The sequence below is a fragment of the Capricornis sumatraensis genome, chromosome 16 (genome assembly GCF_032405125.1).
Source record: "Capricornis sumatraensis isolate serow.1 chromosome 16, serow.2, whole genome shotgun sequence".
Taxonomy (NCBI): domain Eukaryota; kingdom Metazoa; phylum Chordata; class Mammalia; order Artiodactyla; family Bovidae; genus Capricornis; species Capricornis sumatraensis.
Genome location: NC_091084.1, coordinates 43,911,871 through 43,932,207, shown reverse-complemented (window position 1 = coordinate 43,932,207; position 20,337 = coordinate 43,911,871). Strand labels below are relative to the sequence as shown.

At 50.8% G+C, this 20,337-nt stretch overlaps 1 protein-coding gene across 3 annotated transcripts in view; it reads right to left on the bottom strand.

The window, feature by feature from the left end:
* IRAG1 (inositol 1,4,5-triphosphate receptor associated 1) overlaps positions 1-20,337 on the bottom strand; it is a 118,761-nt gene that overhangs the window by 46,803 nt on the left and 51,621 nt on the right. The window contains exons 3-10 of one of the 3 annotated variants that reach the window (XM_068988168.1): positions 11,052-11,152; positions 9,758-9,828; positions 7,144-7,317; positions 5,794-5,871; positions 5,062-5,114; positions 4,812-4,856; positions 2,784-3,401; positions 871-949 (exon numbers count right to left, since the gene is read on the bottom strand). In XM_068988168.1, the coding sequence (XP_068844269.1) occupies positions 871-949; positions 2,784-3,401; positions 4,812-4,856; positions 5,062-5,114; positions 5,794-5,871; positions 7,144-7,317; positions 9,758-9,828; positions 11,052-11,152 (1,219 nt within the window). Of the gene's footprint in view, positions 1-870; positions 950-2,783; positions 3,402-4,811; positions 4,860-5,061; positions 5,115-5,793; positions 5,872-7,143; positions 7,318-9,757; positions 9,829-11,051; positions 11,153-20,337 lie in introns of all 3 variants that reach the window. The other 2 variants (XM_068988169.1, XM_068988170.1) reach the window with 2 other exon arrangements.

The following is a 20,337-nucleotide window of genomic DNA, read 5'->3' as shown; positions in this document are numbered from 1 at the left end:
CCCTGTGGGCTGTAGCCTGCCAGGCTCCTCTGTCCGAGAGATTTCCCAGACAAGGACACTGGAGTGCATTGCCATGCCCTTCCCCAGGGTCTTCCTGACCCAGGGATTGAATCCATGTCTCTTACGCCTCCTGTATTGGCAGGGAGGTTCCTTACCACTAGCGCCACCTGGGAAACCCCTATGTCAGACTGGGGGCTTCCAACACGGTTGGTGGCACCATGGACACGAACACACAGCAATCCTTAAGCAGAAGGCTTCTGTGCTGAGAATGACTGAATGAGCATCAGCCGTCCAGAGAGGTAAGTCAGGAGAGGGAGCTTGGGGTGAAGGGGAGGAAAGACCCCTCCCCTCCCCAAGTCTTCCTTTCTGAAGATAAGTCTGGCAAGAGGGTGGGTGGGGCCTTGCAGTCCCCAGGCAGGAGGGGCTAGGGTCTGGACTCTGTGGTGACTGCAGATTAGAAAGCAAGTGATGACTCTAATGTCTCAAAAAGAGGAACTGTTCTAGTTGGTGACATCCTGGGTGTGAGAGGAAAAGGAAAAGGAAGCATCGAAAGGTCAGGCCTGGGTCTCGGTTCCAGACCCACTAGGTGCTAATGAGACTCAGGGAGAACTGGCAGGATCTGGAACAGGGGCTGGTTGGAAGGAGGCAAGTTTAGAGGTTCTCTGAGGGAGCAGGAAACACCATCTGATTCATTCATTCACCCATCTGCAAATATTTAGCAAGGGCCTGCTCGGCATCCGGCCCACACTGGCCACCGGGCTGGACAAAGGCCCTGACAGGAAGTGCAGTGTTTACATGTTCAGCTTCTTTGATCTGGAGAAAATGAACCCAGCCCTAGCCTGAGGAGAGTGTCTCTTCAATCCCACCTACCTTTTTCCTGCTCGGCCGCTTCACTAAGTTCTGGAAGCTTGAGCCCCACTAAGTTCTGATTTCTCAGCAGGATGTGCTCCTTTTTAGGGAAAGAAAGACAGCATTTCAGACGGTGACCTCAGGCTGGACCCCTCCCGCTCTATGCCCTGTGCCTGCTCGGTCTCACGGAGCAGACCCTGGGAACATGGGTAGTCAGGACACATGCAGGGCAGTAGGAAGACTGCTTCCCTCCCGGCCTGTGAAGGTGCTAGAAACCCCAGCTTCAGCACCCCTTTCCCTGAGTCAGGAATTGTTCAAGGTGTGGCTGCCTTTTAAAATCGGCCTGTGAGCCTCAGGGCAAGAGAGCTGCCAGCCACACAGTGGCTGAAGGCTGGAGGACAAACAGAAGCAGAACCCAGGGCTCTGGGGAAAGGAAGGTCCCCTGGGTGTATACGGAGCTGCCAAAGATGGAAACAATCTCTGTGATCTCATGGCTGTGCTCTGAGCTGGCTGGAGCCTCCTGCCTTGTTGTTCTTGGGCAGTGAGTACCCACTTCTGGGACTTGTGTCCTCTCCTGCCCCCAGCTCCTCAGTGGCCTGTGATGGCACCTCTTGAGATGTTAAAACTCTCCAGACAAGTGAGGACTGCCGATTGCCACCCCAACGCAGCAAGCCAGCAGCCCCTGCTGCTGGGGGCCTCACCAGCGGAGCTGGGGAGAGATGGGGCTGCTGACTCCAGGTATGTCACAGAAGGCCTCACACTTGTACCAAGTCCAAGACCAGTGCCCCCAAGAGGAATTACCGGACAGGGCTCCTTGGCCCTGGGACTTGTGCTTTCTAAGAGGGTTTTCAGTGTCCCTGTAGCAGAGGCCACTTGGGCAGTTTGCCTCCTGGATGAAGGAGAGGAAGAGGCCAGCAGAGGGAGCTCTGGCCCAGATGGAAGCCACAGGCCAGCGCCCTTTACCTGTTTCTTTAGCCAGCCACCCACAACCAAGCAGCTCTCAGGACCCTGGCTTGGGGTAGTGGTGGGGGCTGGGGATGAGGTCAGAGGCAGGGCACTGGTTAGTGAAATGAGGCTTCCAGATGCTTTCTACTTTGCTGCAGAGAGAATCATGCAGGGGTCTGGGGATGGCCTGTTGCCTGGGCCTGGCCTCTGACACCCAGAAGCCCAAGAAGGCAAATGCCTGACTGTTTGGCTTCCTTGGTGTCACTCCACCCTGTGGAGTCCTGGCTGCCTTGGCCTGTGGTCTGGGTTGGCCCTCTGGGGAAGGAGGGCTCAGGTAAGGATTTCTTTTAGTAACCTCTTTTCTTCCTCACATCCAGGGCTCTCTCCCCCCATCTCTGGATGCCCCCCAGTCATTCCCTGGTTAGGGCGGCAGCCTCATGACAGACAGTTGTGTCTGGTTTGATGGCCAGTGAAAGCTGGGGACATGATGGATATTGGAAGAAATTCACCAAGAGGGAGTAGCCCTTCCTGGCTGGGAATGTTGGATTTGAGGCCCTTTTTTTAACAAGCACCAGGGAGGAAAGCTTGGGGGCATGATGGAAAGAAAAGCCATTCCATCCCTGTCTGTGACAGGGCGCTCCATCAAAGGCTCCTTGCTTATAAGGCATCAGCTCTGGCTGGAGTAGGGAAACACAGTCCAGCACTGAGGGGTCACGTGCCCTTCCATACACCCACTTTCCCCTCAAAATGTGGCTTTGTGTCGCAGCTACTTCCCAACTGACCTCGCCCGAGTGAGCAGGTAAACGCCCTCAAAGATGCTATTTACGCCGAGTGCACAGCCCAGTGGGCCTGGCTTATCGGGGTGAGGACATTTAGGGCTCTACAAGGCTCACGTCTGGGCCAGAGCCACCCCAGCTCAGCCCAGCGGCCCTCAGCCCAGGGTGGGGACCTGCATGCGCAGCCCACCCCAGGAGGCCCCAGAAACCCACCTCACGAAGCTTGGTCAGTTTCTGCATCCGCACAGGCTGCACTTGTATCTGAAAGTCTTTGAGTCCGGGCGCCTTGGCCAGCTTGCTGCCAGCTTTGCCTGTAAAACGCTTCTCTTCCTCAGCCAGCGGCAGCTTGGCAAGCACTTTCTGCAGCCGGGGGCCGGGTTCTTCGGGGCCGCTGTCCCAGGACACTCCCCGCAGCAGGGGTGGCCGGGACGTCGGGGGCCACAGCTCAGCTTTGGAGCCAACCTTGGACCCTGTGGGCTCTCCGACTGTACTCTTCCCCTGGGGGGCCTGGGGAGCCACCCCCCCAGGGCCCTGGGTTGGACCTCTGGGCAGAGGGTTGCCCTCCTTGGCTGTCTTTGCCAGTGGCTTTCCCAGCTCGCTCTCCACAGGGCCAGGCTGGGTGCTGTTAAGGGCCATCTTCCCACCGCTGCCTGGGCCAGAAGCTGGGCCCTTGGGTATGGCCTCCGGGCACTGGAGGGGATCGAAGTTTTCCTTCTGTTCTATTGCAATTTCTCTGGACTTCTCAACTGTGGGAGAGCGGGGAGTCAGCCTGCCCTGAGACAGTTTCCTCTGGTCATTCTGCTTCCGGTCAGCTAGCCCTTTGAGGACGTTCTGAAAGAGACAAGGTAAATTTGGGACCCCGGAGGCAGGCTGGAGAGAAGAAGGGCGAGTTCGCTTCTGCTGTGGGGTCTCTACCCCACAGACCCTGCCAAGGGGACTGCACATAGGGGGTGGGCCGGGTAGAAAGGGAGGACTGCAATGTCACATCTGAGCCAGTAAAGGGAACCTACAAACAAGCCTGAGGTTTGTAAAACAGACAGGACAAGGGACCTGCCTTTCAAAACCTGCCAAGAACTTCTCGAGGGTTACGAGCTTCAGAGGACAGTGGAACGGAGGGCAGCATGGGGGCAGTCACAAGTTCTGGCTTGGACTCAACTGCCCCAGATTCTAGCCCTGACTCTGCCTGGCAAGGCCCTTAACTCTTAGGGCCTCAGATTTCTCATCAGGTTTGTAAAGAAAGAAAGAAAGTGGAGTCGCTTAGTCGTGTCTGACTCTTTGCGACCCCATGGACCTTAGCCTACCAGGCTCCTCCATCCATGGGATCTTCCAGGCAATAGTACTGGAGTGGGTTGCCATTTCCTTCTCCAGGGGATCTTCCTGACCCAGGGATCGAACCCAGGTCTCACGCATTGTAGACAGATGCTTTACCATCTGAGCCACCAGGGAAGTCCTAAACTGCCTGAAATTATATGCAAATGTATATGTGCTGTTCATGGGCTGGATGTATTTCTTCTGGGAAGAGAATCCACAGCTTTCAACAATTTCTCAGAGTTCTATGAACCCAAAGAGGCTATAGATCACTGAATGAGGTGATTCTTGCAAAGCTGATATTTTACTGTTCAGAAGTTCTAAGATTCTATATTCTTTCATTTCCCAGGGAAAGCTGCTTTGTGAGGCGCATGTGGGTTTGTGTGGGTATTTGTGTGGCTGTCCTGTGTGTGTGCTAACACTCTAATAGAGGACTCTATCCCAGACCCAGTTCTATTAATAGATGAGATTATATTCTCTGCTGTGCTTGACACCACCTTGAGCAGTTGACTCTGAGCAGGTGTGGGACTCTTCTTTGGCTCACCAGCCAAGATGAAATTTTCCAGGTGACCCCCAAGAAGAGCCCCAACTAGGGGCTGGAGCTTCCTTGCAATTTTCATGCAAGCTGACTGGAACAGCAGACTTGCCTGGCTTTTGCTGGGTCCAGCAGTCCCCTGGGTCTCTGGCAGCAGCCTGACTGGGGGTCTAGGGCTGTGAGCAGGACCACCACAGAAATCATTCCCACTAAATCCCACCTCTTCACCCCCTTCTCCTCAGAATTCTAGTCAATGCAGGGCAGAGGAAACATCTAGCCTCCTCAGCCTGGACCTTCTACTCACGCACACCCACTGGCAGGCTGCCCAGGGCCTAGCCTTCTGGAACACTGTGTCTCCCACACTCAAATCATCCCAGTTGGGCAGAGCTCAAACTCACAGACTCGCCAAGGTGAGGTGAAGGGACTTCGGCCTCATCCCCCTTCTGCTGGAGAAAGTAAACATGAGTCAGTCAGCCACGTGAAGAGACCCTATCTCCTGTTGAAACACCCTCAAGGAGACCCTAGGGTGGTGTCAATGCCTCCCCCGCCCAACAGCCCCACCTCCAGGGGGTCACCGGGTGCCTCTCAGGAGCTAAGGGGTAAGAGAAGAGACTAGCTGGCGTAGAAACCCCACAGCAGCCCTATTACCTGTGGCGGTGCTCCAGGCAGAGGGGACGGTGGGCCACTGCACACATCCAAACCTACAATAGTCCAGACGGTGGTGAGTGATGCCCAGCGCCCCCAGACTCTCAGCTGTCCTCCCCAGAAAGCCCTCCCTTAGGTCCCTCAGGCCTGGAGCCCGTGTTTGTTGAATACCCCTCACAATGCTGCTCCGCAGGGAGCCCTCATCTAATCATCACAGAAACCGCATAAGCAGGCTGGGGCAGAGGGAGAGAAGGCCACACAGCCAAGAGGGTCGGCACTGGGCTCTGAACCCAGATTGCCTGGCCTGAGCCTGAGCTTGCCCTGCACCTCTGACCAGGGCAAGCTGCTCTCCTGGGCACCTCACTCCTTTCCTGGCTGAGCTGCAGTTATGGCTCTGAACGCAGCCTCGTGAAGGGAAGCAGTCAAAATACAAATTGTGGCCCAGAGGCCTTTGCAGTAAGCTCTGAGGTCACCTTTCTCCGAGGCCTCTCTGGACAAGGGGCCCCGGTCACAGCTCGCTCCCACCACCTTGCGCGCCTCCTCACCCTGGGCCAGGCCCACTTCCCCACACTAGCTCGAAGCCCTGAAAGCAAGCATATCTTCCTCCTCTGAGGCCGCCCAGCCAGGCCTCAGGGGAAGGGGCCAAGAGGGGTCCTGACTGGGAAGCCCACAGGATGGAAGCCCTGGGGCCCAGGGAGGAACCAGGGCAGGTGATGTCGGGGGACTGGACCTCACCGGGCGGCGTGGGGACAGTGAGGGAGTTGCTCTGAGAGGACGCAGGAGAAGCTCCGGGGCTGAGGTTTGGCGAAACAGCTGTGGAGACACACAGATTGGCCAGCATTCGTGAAGGCTCAGGACTTCAGTCTGACAAAGACATCCTTTCAGGTCGTCTCACCCTTGGGGTCTGCCTCGCCGGGTTCACAGGCTGATTCTGGACTCCATACAAGGCTCCTGCCACAGCCTAACTCCTCCCTGCCCCAACAGAGGGGGCACTAAGGTCACTTAGGGGTGACAGACAGCAATTTGGATCTTACTCCTCATCTGCCTGGCCTCAACCCAAAGTACCTTCTAGAAACAGAGGGCCTGGCATCACTTGGCAGGTATAGCTCCAAAGGCTGTACATCTTAGGCTTGCCAGGATGGCCCTGATTTTAATTGCACCCCTTGTCTCCTAAGTACATTCAGACTTGTCTAACTGCCCCAAATTTTTGCTCAAGAAAAAAGAGTGACTTTAGCCAAAGGGTTAACAGGAGGATTTCAGGGTCCAGGAAAACCTTCTAATCCAGAAATTTCATAAAAACACCAAAGACCACCTTCCCTTCCCCTTAGTAGCTAGGATCCTTCCCGGGGTCTCCAGCTGGAGGTCAAGGAGAGGAAGCCCAGTGCCAGCCTCTCCTGACCTTTGCAGAGGAGGTGCCCATAGAGCAGGGCCTCCTGGGGATGGTGAGATGCCACACAGACCTGACTTGCAGGGTGGCCTAGGGGTCCGTGCACACTGGCATCACACAAAGGGTTTCTCTTCTTTCAGGGTTCAGGGACTGGGGAGCCCAGGTCAAGTTCACGGGTATCATATGGGCTAGTATTTCTTGGCAAAGCAGGAGGACACAACGGTAACACATAGTCCCCCAAAACTGAAAGGTAAAAGTCTTCTGGGCTGCTAAGCTAAGTCACTTCATTGTGTCCGACTCTGTGTGACCCCATAGAGGGCAGCCTACCAGACTCCCCAGTCCCAGGGATTCTCCAGGCAAGAACACTGGAGAGGATTGCCATTTCCTTCTCCAATGCATGAAAGTGAAAAGGGAAAGTGAAGTCACTCAGTCTTGTCTGACTCTTAGCGACCCCATGGACTGCAGCCCACCAGGCTCCTCCATCCATGGGATTTTCCAGGCAAGAGTACTAGAGTGAGGTGCCATAGAGTTGGGTATTTCAGAGCTCCTGATATGGGGCAAGATGCCCTCCCCTCACAGGATCCTCTTCATGAGGCTCAGTCCTCCTGGGGGCAGGCGCATTGAGGGCACTCCTCAGAACCAGGGCTCCTGCTGCAACTGAAGCCCGGGCCTCCCCACCCCTCAGAGGGGCCTCCTACCTGGTGAGGACTCTCCGGGACTGCTCCTGGACTTCCTTCCACGGCGGGTCAGGAACCGCTCGCTCACCGACTTGGCTTCCTCCAGTAGCGCCAGGTTTTTCTTCTTGTCCTCCTCTGAGATGCTGATGTCCGGCAGCTGGTCATTGACCAGGTCAATGACGTGCCCTGCAGGGTCTGCAGAGGCAAGTGAGCGCCAGGTGAGACCCATGGAATCCTTGGTCCCTCAGGGCCTCAGCCCTGCCCGCAACCCCCAGCCCCCAGCCCACGGATGCCGCCCAGAGTGGACTCGGCCAGCCAAGCCCTGGCCCAATTCTGGGCCCTGGAGAGGGCTACATGGGGACAGACAGGCTCCCTCAGCAGGCCTAGCCCCACCAGCCCATGGCTGTGGCATGCCTTCTGTCACAAGTGATCATGAAATCCCCCATGAACCGTCAGTAGAGTCTGCTCCCCTAGTGTTCTTCCTTGGGTCTCTGTTCCTTTAACGAGCCAAGGACACAATTTCATGGCCACCTTCCATCGTTTTCCCCTCTATTCACAGTGTTCACCCCTGTGCTGTGCTAAGTCACTTCAGTGGTGTCCGACTCCGTGAGTCGATGGACTGTAGCCCACCAGGCTCCACTGTCCATGGGATTCTCCAGGCAAGAATGCTGGAGTGGGTTCCCTTGCCCTCCTCCAGGGGATCTCCCTGACCCAGGGATTGAGCCTGTGTCTCTTACTTCTCCTGCATTGGCAGGCGGGTTCTTTACCACTAGCACCACCTGGGAAGTCCCTCTATCCTTATTCTAGTGAAGTGAAGTTGCTCAGTCATGTCCAACTCTTTGCGACGCCATGGACTGTAGCCCACCAGGCTCCTCCCTCCACAGGATTCTCCAGGCAAGAGTACTGGGTTGCCATTGCCTTCTCCAGGGGATCTTCCCGACCCAGGGATCGAACCCAGGTCTCCTGCATTCCAGGCAGACGCTTTAACCTCTGAGCCACCAGCTGCCCCTTCTCCAGGAGACTTTCCCTGGGTGAGTGGCACCACCTCTCACCCAGCTGCTCAGAAATACGGGAGTCACTCCACACTCTTTCTTCTTTCTCAGTCCACCCAGGTCCCCCCAACTCATCATCAAGTAAATGTCCCTGGAACCTGGGCCTCATCTCCATTTTTGCTCATCAGCTGTAACTTACTTGCTCAATTACATCAGCACCTCCCAGGTCCTGTCCACCTCCAGGTTACTTGCACCATCCCATCCTCCACTGCCTGTCAGAATGACCATCCTGAGAGCCTCCTCTGACCATGCAGTTCTCCTGCCTCAGCTCAGCAGGATTCCTCACGGTCCCCAGGGTGACATCAGATGCCCAGCTGGGCCCAGCCGCTCTTCCTGATCCCACACACTCCTCTCCTCCTAGGCCCTCCATGGTGAACGGCTCCCGCTGTGCCTCTCCAGCCTCCTTTCCTCCTTCTTCTGGTCAGAGCACTCCAGTCTCTACTGGGTGAAGCTCACTGGAGTCTCAGTCATGTTGGGAAATTAGGAAGGAGCTAAACCCTGTTGCCCATCTCGTCTCATGTACCAGTAATGGAACTTGTACCATCTTCAGCCAGCCAACGAGCTCAGTCCCCCTGGGTGGCTGGCTCAGGGATGGCCAGGCGAGGCAGTGAGAGGCAATTCTGAGAAAGGTGTTGGGTATATGGGAAAGAGGAACTCTTTTTTCACTGAAGGGGTATAAGTTCATAGACATTTATTTGCCCAGAAGAAAACCAACACACAAGAGAGGAGACTTGGGAAAGGAAATGAGATGATTGCTCATGACTCAGCGTGAGCACCTGGGGTTAGCACACCCTGAAAACACAGACCCTGGCTTTTATTTTTATTTTTTGGCATGAGGTTTTGTAAGCTGAGTTTCTATGATGTGAGAGTCCTGATTAATACACACAGCAAAGCATTCAGTTGCTCTGTTAAGGCTCCTGCTCCCCAGCAATGTTGCTTCTTCCATCCGGATGACCTTTCCTCCCTCTTGTCCACCTCTCTAAGGCACAATTCAGACACTCTCCCGTCTGGAATACCTATCCAGCCTTCCCTGTCTCTAGCCAGAACTGCTCCCCTGCTTGACTCAGTTTCCCTAACACTTCTGTGAAGGACCTTGCCACACAGTGTCTTGATTCTATCTGTTCGCTTGTCAGTCTCCTCACTCACAGTGGCATGCAAGCAGAGACCACGCCTGCATTTGTGTTCTGATGGTCCAGAGCAGGCTCTGAGATACACTGGGGAAGGAGAAGGTGGTTGGGGCAGCCAGCCTTGCAGCTAAGCACACAGCTACCTGGATGTGGGCCTTTCTAGCTGGGGGCGGAGGGCCTCACCCAGCCCTTCCATCTCCCTTTGCCTCATCTTCCTCTGTATGCCCAGGACTTGTCTTTTTACCAAAACAAACTAAAATCAGATATAATATTTCTGGGCTCAAACACAGAGGGCTCATCGATTTTGCCCTGTTGGGCTTCTAAGGATGGACTTATCCAAGACACAGGAGTGGGGAAGAGGCCAAGCTGCCAGACCTCAGTCTTCCTACTCAAACACACCTTCAGCTGGACTCTACTTCTGGTTGCAGAAATAAGAGAAATCAGCCCAGCCCTTACCCACAGAAGTCAGTGAAGCAGTGGAAACCTTCAAGTGTCGGTGAGAAAGCCTCCTGTGGGGACTGTGGGCTCTGAAAGACAGGACAGAATCACCTTGTTAAGAAAATTGGTCCACAGAGCATGTAAATAGGTGTCTAGATGCTTGCCTATGTTCAAAATTCATCCTAGAGCATTGCTTTCAATCTCATCTAAGCTTGGGATTTGTTAGAAACACACATTCTCAGGCCCCAACCACCAACAGGATCAGAAACTCTGGGGATGGGGTCCCACACTGTGTGATTGATTGAACAATTCCCACCCCCAACAACCAGGTGCTTCTGATGCTCGCTAAACCACTTCCCTGAGGAGCTGTAACTTTGTTCATCAGGGCTCAGACTCTGAGCATCTAACTTGCAGAAAACTCATAAAATGTGAATAATTGCCTGGTAGAGATGCAGATGATTTCTGTTGAGGAAAAAGGATTAAAAATATAAGGTTTCATTGTTCCATGAAACATTAACCTATTTTATATCTAGCTTAAGCAATCTTATTCCAGCGTTCTTGTCCTCCTCACTGATTATATTAAGTATGTCCATTTCTTGCATCCTCTTTTGAACCAGCTTTGTATTCCTGTTGGTCCCCCCACCCCGTTAATGAGTTAAATAAATCTTTGACACATAAATCTTTGACACATGCTCAGTACATATCTGTATTAGGGTTAGCTTCGTAACTTTTTGGAAATTATACTTAGGCCATCTCATTCTAGCTAGACGAATGCATGAGCTAGTGCTGTGTAAGACTGAGGCAGTGACATCTCTGTGCCTGTGAGCCAGTATGCCTACCACGAGGTCATCTGCCATACAGGCAGAATACTAGTCAAGAATCCACATCGTTCAGGTCTGTTTGCAAATATATGGGCAGATATTATAGGAAACTCCCCTGCTATGATTTGTGCTTTTCTTAAAGGTTCAGTTCAGTTCAGTTCAGTCACTCAGTCGTGTCCAACTCTTTGCGACCCCATGAATTGCAGCACATCAGGCCTCCCTGTCCATCACCAACTCCCGGAGTTCACTCAGACTCACGTTAGCCAAGTACAAAGATCCAAATCCAGGAGAGAAAATAATATGAGGGAAGAGGAGATAATGGGAAAATGCCATGCTCTCTCTCTCTCATGTTGAAAAACCGTTTGGTTTTATTTCATCAATAAAATCATCAAGAAAGAAGAAAAGATTTATTAAAAAAAAAATAGAGTTGTCTAATCCCACATGCTAGGAACAGTGCCCTTTATTGCATAGATTAGGCACAGAGGATGTACCTGTTGACCGGGTTTTTGTCAGTTTCTCCTTCTGGTGAACTGGCATCCCCAGTCAGGATGATGGTGGGTGGACTGCAAGATATTCCTGTGGTGGCAGGGTCCTGGTGATTTAGAACAAGAACACAGATGGAGTTAAGCTTCCAGGAGCTGGAACCTTTATTCCAGCATCATGATAACAGAGCCTTCTTGAAATGGGCCAAAGGCAGTTTATTTGGATTATCCAGAAAAAAGAAAAAGAAAAAAAGTTTCTCCTTCATTCACCTAGCTTAACTTGGTCTATCTTTTATGCACTAAGATTAGGAAACCACAAAGCCATCCCTGGTTATTCCTCACTAACACTGTATTAATAGGAAAAGAACAGTGGAGTCCTCAGGCTGCAAGCAGCCTGCTTGGGGAAGGATGCAGGCCAGCAGAAAACATGGCGACACCCACGTTCCTGACACCCAGTGACAGTCCTCCATGTGGCTAATGGTGACATGTCAATAAAGCGATTTGTCCCATGGGTAATGGAACATGGCTTTTAACTTTTATAACTTTGTGAAAATGTTTATCTAAATAAACAAACATTTCTGAAATAATAACAAAAATTACAGGCCAATCCTTAAATTTTTGAGATAGTTTGCAACTACTAAGCAAAATAGAACAAAACTTCTAACCATCAAAATGAAAGTTATTACACTGTAGATTGGAGCAGCTGTAGTGAAAATGGTATACTGTTATGCTGCTAATGGCTATGTGAGTGGTAAAACCCTACGTATACAAATGTAACAACAAATGTGTATGTTACAAATCTGTATAATAAATATTTGTTGAGTGAGTAAATGAATGAATGAAACGAAAGCATGCTGTATAGGATATACAACAAAATTCCTAAAGATGCACGTCAACCTGTGTTTTTCCATATCTAAGTGGACTGGAGATAGAAATAGGACCAATGAACAGGAACAGTAGTGTCTTTGACTTTTCTGCCACCTGTTGTCCCAGTGTATCCATCTCAGAATTGTTCCCAGTTATATCTGGGAGACTCTCTGGGGGTCCTCTTTATGACCCTTCATCATTTTCCTTCTCCTTGCCCTGCTCTCCCATACTGGTGCGTGCTGTTCTAGCCCTCTGTGAATGCCCTACTCTCCCTTCCAAAAGCCTGTCTCCCCATGCTCCTGAGCATGTCACACCACCTACAATATCAGTGCAGCTTCCTGAAGCTTCAGAGCAGTGGGTCCCCACAGCCACTTTCTGTGGAGGTCATGTCCTTCTGGAGCCCCTGGGCATTAGTGCTCTTACCTCTACTGGCCTCAATGAAGCCATGGCCGGGGGGCTGCCCTCATAGAGCCAGGCTGAGCTGTGTTCTTAAGTCCTTGGTATGCAGGAGTTGGCTCTTAGCAAGGTGGGGAGGAGGCCCTCTCTCCTTTTTGCATTATTCTTTCTTGTCAAGTGGGTACTATACAGAGTCATCTGGACTTCTTGATTCCCACAACTTTTAGTGAAACCAGCTCTTCCATTTGCATCTGCGTCTATTCCCTCCCTTGGCCTCAAACATGAGGCCAGGTTGGCTGGGGAAGAGTCTCTGAGTGCAGCCAGGGAACGCCAGATCCCTGTGTTCCATGATCTTTCAACAGGAGGGAGCTGTAGTGATGAGACAGGGGGAAGCCCTCAGAATCCCTGAGCACATGGAAGGAAACTTCGGACAAGGACCCTGGCTGGGTAGGAGCAGGAAGCAGCAATGCCTTTTTCCTTTCCCTTTGGAAGAATCACACCCTCAAATTTCTGCTCATCATCCACTAGCTGTGTGTCCTCGGCAAGCTACTTGACCTCTCTATGCCCCATGATAACTCACAAGGCTGATGTGAGGATTAAAAATAATGTGGAGAAAGTACCTTAGCACAAGACTGATGTACCAATAAACAGCCATACCACCGTCAAATCACTTTTCTCTCTCACTCAACAAACACATTTTAGTTACGCATCATGTGCCAGAAGCAGTTTGAGATACAAAGACCCTCATGAGCTCACAGACAAGCAAGGGATACAGAGAATTAATTCATCAGTAATTCGCTGATAATACATATAAGGTGATAAGGGATGAACCACACTCTTTGAAAGCTCAAAGAAAGCAAAGCAGACTCTCTTATGAGGGGAGCTGGAGAAGACTCTCCAGAGGAGGGGACATTTAAGCTAGCTCTTGAGGGATGAATATGAGTTTGCAATACAAAGATATTAGAGGAGGGACTGCCCTGGTAGTCCAGTGGTTAAGAATCCGCCTTGTAATGCAAGAGGCGGGGGTTCCCTTGATCAGGGAACATAAGATCCTACATGCCACGGAGCAACTAAGCCCACAAGCCACAACTAGAGAGTCTGCATGCCACAACGAAAGATCCCACATGACAGTGAAGATCCTGGGCTGCAGCTAAGACCCGACCCAGCCAAATTTAATTAATTAAAAGTAAGAATTAGGGGGGAGGCTTTGGGCAAAGGAAACAGCATTAGTAAAAGGCGTAACAGCACTAAGGATTCATGAGTGTAGCTGGAGCATAGACTATGGAGTAGGTGAAATAACTTGCTTACTCTCCCGCCACCCCTTTTCCTCTCTCCCTCTCTCTGTTCTTCCCCCCAACCCAGCTTAGTCTTCAGCCCCATTCATGGTGTAGACTGTTTTACCCTCCCTTTTTTTAAGATTGACACAAAAGTTTTCAAAAGTCTTAGAGTCTAAGAGAGCGGCCAGTCTGTAAGCTTTTGCACATTATTACACTTTATTCTGTCTATTCATCCAGCAAACATTTATTGAACGCCTACTACATGCTAGGGCCTACGCAGACAAAGGCGAACCAGGAGGACCTCTGAAATACTCCCCCCGCCTCCTGGCTAGCACAGTGGGAGGGGAGTGAGGTAGAAGTAGCCTCCTTCCCACCGCTACCCATCCCAGGTAGGGTCCCGCCGGTCCTGCTGTGAGGTATCTGGTCTGCAAGGCACTGGAGGAACTGTTTTCCAGTGGAGTTTTCCCTGACTCCTGGCAAAAGTGATGAATATGAGTCACTATCTAGAGGTGACTGTCATCCACGGGGTTGCTGGTACCCTTACCCAGAGGAAGGTCAAGGGCAAAGATTCCCATGCAGAAAGGCAGAAACGAGCCCCTGGTGGCGAGTGCCAAGCATGTAAATACAGACACACACACAATTTGAAGTTGCTTAAAAGCCAGGAGGCACAAAGCAATCAGGGAGAAATCCTCTAATCCCCTGATGGAATGCCCTGGAATGTCCTCATGCTCTCCTTCCAAAGTGTACAAAATATACACTAATAAAATCAAATTGTTCTCTCCTTAATCAGCTCACAGAAAGCTCCAGGCAATATCTAATTTCCTGCAAAACTGTTTTTGTGGGGAACATTTAGTCTTGTGCTGGCTGGGTTTCACTTTAACGGGGAATCAGGAGAGAGTGTGGGAAGATTCCAAGGGCCCTCCAGGTGAATTCTGCCAGGTTTTAATGCCGTGTAAATACTCATCCTTGCTCCGGCTCTGAGCTGCCAAAACAGAAGGCAGGGCCTCAAGAAAGCTTGTTGGGCGGCGCATTCAAACAGAATCCACCAGGCAAGTTCCTGGCTCCAGGACTTCAGGACTCAGGCTCTGGAGCCACACTAATTCATGATACAGATTTTCACATTAGTTGTGTGACCTTGGGCAAGTGACCTCTCCTCTCTGTGCCTCATCTATAAAATAGCTATCTCACAGCGTAGTTACAACAATTCCACAGACTGATGTAGAAATAGGATTGCCAGATAAAATACAGGATACCCTGTTACATTTGAGCTTTAAATAAACAACAATTACGTTTTTAGTGTAAGTAGGTCCCAAATACTTACTTACACTAAAGTATTCAGTGTAAAGGGGCTCTGAAGGTAAAGACTCTGCCATCAGTGCAGGAGACCAGGGTTTGATCTCTGGGTCAGGAAGATCCTCTGGAGAAGGGAATGGCAACCCACTCCAGTATTCTTGCCTGGAGAATCCCATAGACAAAGGAGATTTGCAGGCTACATTCCATGGGGTAGCAAAGAGTCAGACATGACTGAGTGACTAACACACGTCCCAAATATTGCATGAACATAACTGTTTCATTTGCTAAGTGTGGCAGCTCCAGATGGTAAGCTTGTAGAAGAGCACCCGGCAGCTAGTAAATGCTCAATAAGTGTCAGATGTTATAGTCTGTTATTGGTACCTTTGGGGCTAAATTAATGACTTTGGAATTTGGTTTGGAGAAGATTGTTGTTCTTAGTTTTGCATCTACACAACCTTTTGGAGTTCAGTTAGGAGGACCTTGCACTTCTGGTCATGGAGCCACGGAATATCTTCCGTGGGACATCCAGCCACAGAAGTCCAGGTAATCAAGGACTCCCAGGGAAGCCTACATCCAAGGCCTCCTTCACCTGGCTCCACCCCCTCTCTCACCACCTGCGTCTCAGACAAGGTAGAGATGACTCTTACCTATAGGAGAAGCAAAGAAACAAACATGGGTAGAAGGAAGTAACATTTAGTCCCACCTACTGCCTGCAGGGCCCTGCCCCAGGCACTTCCTGTGTGTTTTCTCATAATCATTCCAGCAGCTCTGAGGATGAACCTCAGGACACCCATGAACAACGTGGGGTGAGAATGTCTCCTGATCTCACAGAGCCGTGCAGGGGAGATGAGAAGACGAAAGCAAAAGCCCTGGGTGTGAAATAGGGGATTAATGTATTTCTTTTCTTTCCCCTTTTTTCACATTTCAATTTCCACTTAACCAACAATAAAAACCAGACTGTCCAGGGTTGCACAACCCTGGGGAAGAAACAGATACCAGGCCAGTTGGCCTTCCTATCACACACGCTGGCTGTACAAGTTGTCTCCAGGTCTTGGGTCTCACCTTCCCTGATTTCTGGTGCCCTGCAGGCCTCTGACGTGCCTCTCTTATTCTTCCAAACTGTACCTTACCCAGTAAGCCCCTTCCTCCAGGAAGCCCTTCAGGCTGAATACACAGCTGGAGGAAAGATAGCAGGGGCACCCTTCTCACCTTCCAGGGCCCAGCCTCCCCAGGGATCCGTTCCCCTTCCCTGGAGTCAGCTGAGCACTGCGGGAGCTGGGCCATCTCCCAGCAAGCTTGCCCTTTAATAAGCCAGCAGGTCACATTTTGTTCTCTTTAAATAAGCCTTATAGAAACATTTAAATGTTTATTTCGCTCATAAATTCCCAAGAATGCACCACAGTTTCCTAACTGCCTGGGTGCAGGGATAAATATAGGCCAGTGTCACAGACGGGAATATTAGCTTCCTTTCCCCCATGTCACGTGGTGAGCCCTGGCTCGGAAGCTCTGAGCAGCAGACCAGCCCCAGCCCAGGCAGGAGTGGGGAGTTTAGCTCCTGCACTGGGACCCTGGCAGCCGGTCTGGGAGAAGACTGTGCAGGCAGGCAGTGTTGGGTGGTGAAGTTAGGAGGTCTACACTGCTCGGTGACCTCAGGCAAGTCACTTAACTTCCCTGGGCTTCCTGTTCTCAAACATTAGTTGGAGCAAATAATCCCCATTTTCCAGGCCGGTTCTGAGGGTGACAGTGACAGTGAGGATAGTGACAGAGGGCGGGCACTGCTATAGCTGTATCCCCAGGTCTCTCTCTCACAGCCCGAAGGGCAAACAAGGACTGTCTCTGGAGAGGACAGCCCTGGCCACAAAGAGGCTTAGCACTCTCGTGGCAGGATAAAAGGATTCTCTGGGGACTTCAGAGAAAATGATTATTCCAGCAATGAGTCCTAAGAGCATGGGAGAGAGCAGAAGTGCCTCTGCTGAGCTCGGCTGGACCTGGGGCTCCTCCCTGCCAAGCGTGGAGGATCAGACCCTGGCTCCCGGTAGGCTCCCCGCTGCCCGCCGTGTGGATTTCCCCGTCACTTATGGCCTGCCCTGCCTCTGTCGGTCCTCCGGAAGGCCCCCCGTGGCCCGCCGTGTGGGCTTCCCCATCACTCGCGGCCTGCCCTGCCTCTGTAGGTCCTCTTTCCGGCCATTGTCCGGTCTACTCCTAGCAGTCTGGGGATCGTGGCTTAGTTGCTATGTCGTGTCTGACTCTGCGACCCCACGGACTGTAGCCCGCCAGGCTCCTCTGTCCATGGGATTTCCCAGGCAAGCATTCGGGAGTGGGTTGCCATTTCCTTCTCCAGGGGAATCTTCCCAAACCAGGGATTGGGAACTCCTGCAGGTCAGGCGAGTTCTTTATGGCCGAGCCACCAGGGAAGCCCCAGTCAGGGGTCACCCACCCCCAGATTATCCTACCTTCTTCGTCGCTGTTTTTACTCTCATGCCATCAGCCTTTGAAGTGTGAAAGTGCATAGAGTGTCTGTTAGCCTTCCTCTGTCGGGGAGGAGGGTATCATTCAACCAGTTGGCCGTTCATCCATGATTATCTTCTATCCTCTCCTCATCCTTCCTGTCCATCGCCTCCTCCCTTAGGTCCAGGCATTTAATCATCCATACAGCCAATTATGCACCCAGCCTATCACACAACCATACATCCCTAAGCTCTTACATGTGCAAGAGCCTATGCTGAGGGTTGGAGGTACACACATCACCCCTGACCCTAAAGGAATGCAACCTGACAGGGTACTCAGAGAAATAAAAAAAAGACAAGCTACATCCATTGGCTTATAATAAGACCAATAACTGTGATATACATTCCTGACCATCTGTAATAATCAACATTTCTAAACCACATTCTGCTCTGTCCTGGACAGTTGCACAGCTATAACCTCACAGCTCTTACTCTCTGACCCAAACCATTAGAAGCCATCCTTGTAGAACAGTCCTCTTGACTCTGTCTGAGCTTCTCTTCCATAGAGGATGGGGCATCAAGCACATACCTCCCATGCCTGGGGTTTCTGGTGTCCAAGACACTGGATTTACTGCTGGGTGGCACCAGGGAAGGAGGCAAAGGTGGTGGGAACACCTCAGCAGAAATGGGTTTGAATCTCCACTCAGCCATGACACTCCATGTGGCCTTTGACAATTATGCAACCTCTTCTACAAAATACAGATGATAGTAATGTCTACTTTGGGGGTTCCCAATAGATATCTCCAATATCTTATACATCAGACTCTAATGCTTTACTGACAGTTTTATCTGAAGATACTTCACTGAAGATCTGAACAGAGCCTGTTTCTGCAAAGCGCAGGATGAGATAAGGATGAATTCAAAATCTTCAAGTGGAGTATTCAAGGTACTCCTCAGCTTCTGGTGGTTAGAGTGCACTTCCTTGCCTCAGTTTTCTCATCTGTAAAATGGGTAATAATCATACTGATCTCCTAGAATTGTTGGTGTAAAATGCTTAGAGCACTGTCAGTCACATAGGAAGCACGGTAAGTAAGATGGTTCTCACAGGGTTAGTTGGGAGGGTTGGGAGGGTGGTCTCCCCACTCTGCACAGTCATTACCAGTTTCCAAGGATTTAACACACATTATCTATTTCGCCTTCATCTCATTCCTGACAGAGGATTGATTCTTTTGAGTCCTGAACCCTTTTCCCACCACGGTAGAGCATGCATTTCTCCAGGGGCCTCCATTGGGGTATAGATGGAGCCCTAGCCCACTGACAAGTGATCACAGGGTCTCAACAGCCAAGGGGAGGCAAAGTGGAGAGTGAAGCTGGCAATCTCATGTGTTAAGGTCTAGATATTTCTGGGGATGGCATAGAACAAAGATCCGCCAGTTCCTGATCAGAGAAGGTCATGAGAGCAAATCAGATCAGAGAGACCTGTCATTCAGCTGTAAATCCACAAGGAAGTGAACTCCCTGAGAGTGGGACTTTGGTTGGTTAGAGCTCAATAAATGCTTGGTGAATGAATTCAATAAACATTTATTGAGTAAATTAAACTCAGTTCTATATTTGCTGAGTACCTACCACACGTCAGTGAACTGCCATCCATTTCCTGTGTGCTCAAACTCCACTGCATTGCAATGGGGTGTTTTCTGGACTAGAAAGAAGAAAAACCATCATTCGAGGCCTGTTTCTCAGCTACGAGCCATGAGGCAGCGAAATTCAGGCCTTGTTACTTCTTCATTATGTGACTTTGGACAACTGGCTTAACCTCTCCAGGACTTACTTTCCTAATCTATAAAAAGGGTACAGGCATTGCTAACTTACAGGGCATTATAAAGGTCATCTGAGATCATAAGTACAAAGAGCTTAGCCTAGAACACAGTAGGAGCATCACATGTTGGTTTCCCTCCTTGCATCCAGCTATAATACCTACATGCTCTGAGCTTCTCCAGCTATAATACCTACATGCTCTGAGCTTCTCCAGCTATAATACCTACATGCTCTGAGCTTCTCCAGCTATAATACCTACATGCTCTGGGCTTCTCCAGCTATAATACCTACATGCTCTGAGCTTCTCCAGCTATAATACCTACATGCTCTGGGCTTCTCCAGCTATAATACCTACATGCTCTGGGCTTCTCCAGCTATAATACCTACATGCTCTGAGCTTCTCCAGCTATAATACCTACATGCTCTGGGCTTCTCCGGCTATAATACCTACATGCTCTGAGCTTCTCCAGCTATAATACCTACATGCTCTGAGCTTCTCCAGCTATAACACCTACATGCTCTGAGCTTTCCAGTTTCCTGGGGCTGATGATCTCTGTCCCCACAGTGGCATTAGAGGACCAACAGCAGTGATACCTGTGAAAACTTTTTAGTGTACCATTTTGTGCTGTGCGAGGGACTGAGAACTTTGTTGAATACTGAGTAAAGTTGAGTGCTTTGCTTAGCACTGGCTATATGTTATTCTGGTAAAGTCAGGTTGCCTGGGTTTGAGACTAGGCTCTTACAATCTAACCCCTTAGCTGTGTTGCCTCATGCACCTTACTTTCTTTTCTGTGCTTAAATTCTTCATCTACAAATGGGAATAGCAATAATACCGACCTCACAGAGTTAGTGTGAAAACTAAATGAGATAATGTAGACAGAAACCTAGCATCGTGCCTGGAATTGCCTTAAAATTTAGCTGGTGTGAGCAGCTATTACTGGAACACTCAGCTTATAGATAAGGAAGCTGAGGCATGATGAATAACCCACCCAGGGTCACACTCAGGGATGAAGCGCAGGCCCCCTTCACTCTGCCACGTGGCTCATGTTTCATGTTCCTATGAAACAGAAGCATTTCCTGTGCCTTCCAGAACTCCCTGGCTGCTTGGGGAACCCTGCTTGGAATTCTTCTCTTCTAACAGGACAGCCATGCGGGATGATGGTAGCGAGTCTGGATGTGTCTCTTACTACACTAAGCAGG